Source organism: Argentina silus (genome assembly GCF_951799395.1).
Source record: "Argentina silus genome assembly, chromosome: X".
Classification (NCBI taxonomy): domain Eukaryota; kingdom Metazoa; phylum Chordata; class Actinopteri; order Argentiniformes; family Argentinidae; genus Argentina; species Argentina silus.
In genome coordinates, this window is record NC_139653.1 from 47,210,345 (window position 1) to 47,215,344 (window position 5,000).

The 5,000-nt window shown below is 45.7% G+C and overlaps 1 protein-coding gene across 1 annotated transcript in view; it reads right to left on the reverse strand.

The window, feature by feature from the left end:
- The window catches only part of naaladl2 (N-acetylated alpha-linked acidic dipeptidase like 2), a gene marked incomplete at both ends in the record, with an annotated part of 163,668 nt that overhangs the window by 44,595 nt on the left and 114,073 nt on the right, over positions 1-5,000 (reverse strand). Inside the window, 1 exon segment of the mRNA XM_083694767.1 lies at positions 3,562-3,708. Within this exon segment, the coding sequence (XP_083550893.1) occupies positions 3,562-3,708 (147 nt within the window).

The window sequence follows — 5,000 nt, forward strand, 5'->3', positions numbered from 1 at the left end:
TTTATTTATTATTTATTTATTATTTATTTTATTTATTTAGCCACTACTCTTCCTGCGGTCCACATAGAACAAACACATGGAAGAGTACAGAACAGCTATAGACAGAACTGTTATACTCTATATACAAGAACAACACAATATAATAATAAATATATCTTTTTTTGTTTATAAGATAAGAGAGTCATCAATTGTCACCAATACATGACTAGAATATAATAATAATAATAATAATAATAATAATAATAATAATAATAATATAATATTAAGACACCAAGAAACCCATAAAAAGGCGCTGTGATACAACTTGATTTTCATCTGTTTTTTAAAGCTAAACTTTTTTTTTGCCTGTGTAACCTCTGGTGGCAGAGCATTCCAAGATCACATGGATCTATACATAACTGAGCCACGCAATAAATCAGTCTTTGGTTTGGGTACCAAAACTGTAGAGGACATGGGGTGGGGGTGGTGTGTGTGTGTGTTTGTGTGTGTGTGTGTGTCTCCTCACCTCCAGAAGGTGGGGGAGAAAGAACTTTCACAGAGAAGACATACACTTATACGCGCGCATGCACGCACACAGACAGACAGACAGACAGACAGACAGACAGACAGACAGACAGACAGACAGACAGACAGACAGACAGACACAATGCCATTCCTCATGGAATAGAATGAGGACTGGTGTGAATCAAACGTTTGATTCCATTCTATCCATTACAATGAGCCTGTCCTCCGATTTCTACCTCCACTCGCCTCCCCTGTTCTGCCTATACTGTACGAATAAGCCTGTCAAAGGGGGTTCTGAGATTATCCCATCTGCAGGTTTAGTGACCAGCTCTGTACAACTGGAGATGAACGCAGCTTGCTCTCTACCCAGGAGAGATCAAACCATGGTACCGTCAACACAAGAAGCTCTAACAACTGAAAACATCCAGGAGGGTGTGTTGGACTCAACATTCATGGCATTTAGCAGACGCCTTTATCCAAAGCGACTTACAACCAATACATTTGTTTAAGTAAGTGAATCATCTATCCACCAGTCATCATAAGATAAAGTAATCAATGCTCAGACCAGGGGCCGTTGGCAGTCACAACGCTAGATGCAAGCCTCGGAGCCTGATCAGTTCCATAAAACATTGACAACAATCGCCTTCTTCCCCCTTGAACTACTATGGCATTGCGATGTTTCTCCAAACCAAGACAATTACGATTGAAGTAATGTTTAATCATCTTTGATTATTCATGGTGCGTTTCTTAGCACAGCAATACAATTGCAGCTTTATGAATAAGTGTTGTTTTCTCTCGCCTTAACACATGCTGGCTCTATGAACAGTTTAGGAGCGAACTAACATATTTCACAGACATCAAAACACCCTTCAGATCATTGACATGGGACTGACTGTCGAAGTAATTATTCTGTAAAAGAACAATCCAGAATTTTATTTAAGGGTCTTAAGTTTAAACTCTGGATCGTTCTTTTACAGAAAAATGTGTTCTTTTACAGAAGCAGCGGTGCCTTGAGGTAATTACAGTATTAATTTGAAATAACCAAATTAATAATTCCAAGTAATTCATTAATTATTAATTCCAAGTAATTCATTAATTATTACAGTATTTAGACCCCTATATTTGCTACAGTGGTGTGTCTGGTGGCGTATGTTTATATCTGTTTGAAGTTTATGCAAATAAATTGTACAAGTAGATAAGAAATTTCAACAGACAACATTAATAGTTTGGCAAACACAGTGCTTTGAATGGTGATGTAGGATTGCCTCCCTCTGCATTGACTGCCAGACTGTATACTGAGTTTCAAATAAACCACAGGCCAAATAGATTCACCCTCGAGGGATTATGCAAATATGCAAAACAAAAGAAAATGTCTGAGAAAACTTCTGAAACTTCTACTTCTTTAGAAACTTTCTAACAAGCCGAATACCGGGAGGCAGAATCACCCGCCATATAGAGGGAGAGTGTGTGTGTGTGTGTGTGTGTGTGTGTGTGTGTGTGTGTGTATGTGTGCGCATGTGTGTGTGTGTGTGTCCAAGCACATGCATGTGTGTGTGTGTGCTCGCGAGTGTGTGTGCGTGTGTGTGTGCGCACGTACATACGCAATGTATGTGTATGTATGCATGCGCGTGCACACGCGATGTGTGTGTGTATGTGTGTGCGCGATGTGTGTGTTAGCGCGCCCGTGCGAGTGTGTGTGTGAGTCTGCGAGTGTGTGTGTGTGAGTCTGCGAGTGTGTGAGTCTGCGAGTGTGTGAGTCTGCGAGTGTGTGAGTCTGCGAGCGAGTGTGTGTGTGTGTGTGAGTCTGCGAGCGAGTGTGTGTGTGTGAGTCTGCGAGTGTGTGCGAGTCTGCGAGTGTGTGTGTGTGTGTCTGCGAGTGTGTGTGTGTGTGTGTGAGTCTGCGAGTGTGTGTGTCTGCGAGTGTGTGTGTCTGCGAGTGTGTGAGTCTGCGAGTGTGTGAGTCTGCGAGTGTGTGAGTCTGCGAGTGTGTCTGCGAGTGTGTGAGTCTGCGAGTGTGTGTCTGCGAGTGTGTGTCTGCGAGTGTGTGTCTGCGAGTGTGAGTCTGCGAGTGTGTGTGTGTGTGTGTGTGTCTGCGAGTGTGTGTGTGTGTGAGTCTGCGAGTGCGTGTGTGTGTGTGTGTGTGTGTGTGTGAGTCTGCTTAAGGAGAAGGCGTGAGGCAGGGAGAACAGATGTTGAACGAGTGTGGCGATGTGCGTTGGACCCCCGTGTTCTTGTCACCATTGCAGTGACGGTGTGGGGAGGGAACATATGGCACTTCTCCCAGCCTATTAGTACCAGTCGTCTACCGCCGCACGTCAGCCCATCGTACAGCAGAACTTCTACTGACAAAAATACAAAACACACTTCCTCCGCAATACGGCCGCGCTATTTTCATCACGCGGCACGGACACCGTCACCACTCTGCCTCTGCCTTGCGTCACAGTGAGTAAAGGTCCTCCGTGGCTTGGTTAGAGGTAGAGCGTGGCGCTAACGACGCTTAGGTTGTGGGTTCGATTCCCGCTGGGACCGTATATACTGAGATGTACGCTCTCACCGCAATGTAAGTCGCTTTGGATAAAAGCGTCAGCTGAATGGCGTGTGTTAAAGGCAACCACGGAGCACGTCGAGTCACGGAACACCCTCCGAATGTGTTGAACGAGTTCAGACGAGTTCAGGTAAATGATCCTGAAACATCCAAAATGGAGGACAAAGAAGCTGTTGTGTGTGTCTCATGTCGGTGATGAGACCTTGAACTATCAGAGCGGTTGTGGTCGTGTTCTTACGAAGCTGCTGCCTGCTGCCACTGTGAAGACTCGCATGGCACTCAGAAGGCTTGGGCCGTACACTTGTTCGTTCTTATTACCTATTCATCCGTGGTGTGTGTTTTTGAAAGCAAAGTTCATGGAGGTGGGGGGAGGGGGGGGGCGGTGAGATGTTCTTATTACCTATTCAGCCTGAGTATGTTCGTAGGCATGCTGGTGATGGTGGTGGGGGGGGGGTGGGGGTACAGAGAGGGGGTTGGGGGTACAAAGAGGGAGGGAGAGAGATGCACTGTACCTCCTCTGTCTTGGTCTGTCTGAAGGAGAACTCCATGGTGGGCACAGCCAGGTGGTTGGAGAAGAAGCTGAGGTCCCCGGGGTCCTGCAGGGAGCTAACATTGGGGCCGGGGCAGTTACCTCCTCGAATACAGCTCAACAACTGTCTCTGGAGTGGAGGGGTGGGGGGTGGGGGGGGCATTAAGAGGGAGAGAGGCATTTAAATTAATGGCTATGAGTCTTCAAACTGAATGAGACATAAAACTGAGATCCACAGACGGACGGACAGACATACATACAGACAGACAGACAGACAGACAGACAGACAGACAGCCAGAGAGACAGACAGACAGACAGACAGACAGACAGAGAGACCGGGCTGCTGTATTTCAGGAGCCCGGGACACACAGCACTCTAAACAAGCTGTAGGGAGCCTTCTCTAATAAATGTTTCAGATTTGGGGGGGGAAAAAGGACGAGATGTAGTTTAAAGATTAAAGATTTGTATCCTGGGTTTTTATTTATAAACATATTTTCGGTCGGGCTTCGGCTATGTCCCTCTGGGTGTGTCTAGAGAGGGAGAGAGGAGGAGGACATTTGAAGTAAACACAGAGCTGTGCTAGTCTACAGATCTGAGAGGAAGGACATGGGGAGTGACTATTAACATTTTAGACAAGGAGTCTGTCCTGACTTGCTCTGCTGGAGATGTGTCAATGTTTCTACAGGTGTGTGTGTGTGTGTGTGTGTGTGTGTGTGTGTGTGTGTGTGTGTGTGTGTGTGTGTGTGTGTGTGTGTGTGTGTGTGTGTGTGTGTGTATGTGTGTGTATGTGTGGGTGTGTGTATTTGTATGTGTGTGTATGTGTGGGTGTGTGTGGGTGTATGTGTGGGTGTGTGTGTGTGTATGCGTGGGTGTGCATGTATGTATGCGTGTGTGCGCGTGTGTGTGTGTGTGTGTTTTTCAAAGGTGACTCATGAAAGCACTTGGCAACAAACATGATGTAAACAATATGCAACTAAACAAACACACGAATCAGAGATGATATATTTTCATTTTTCTGTTTCTCTGAGAGCTTCACTTGGCTGTGAATGACCCAAATAGACGATGCTTCTCTTTGCTTTTCTAAAACATAAAGCTTGGCTATCGCAGGCTAACCCTAACCCTAACCCTAACCCTAACCCTAACCCTAACCCTAACCCTAACCCTAACCCTAAAACATAAAGCTTGGCTATCGCAGGCTAACCCTAACCCTAACCCTAACCCTAACCCTAACCCTAAAACATAAAGCTTGGCTATCGCAGGATAACCCTAACCCTAACCCTAACCCTAACCCTAACCCTAACCCTAACCCTAACCCTAACCCTAAAACATAAAGCTTGGCTATCGCAGGCTAACCCTAACCCTAACCCTAACCCTAACCCTAACCCTAACCCTAAAACATAAAGCTTGGCTATCGCAGGCTAA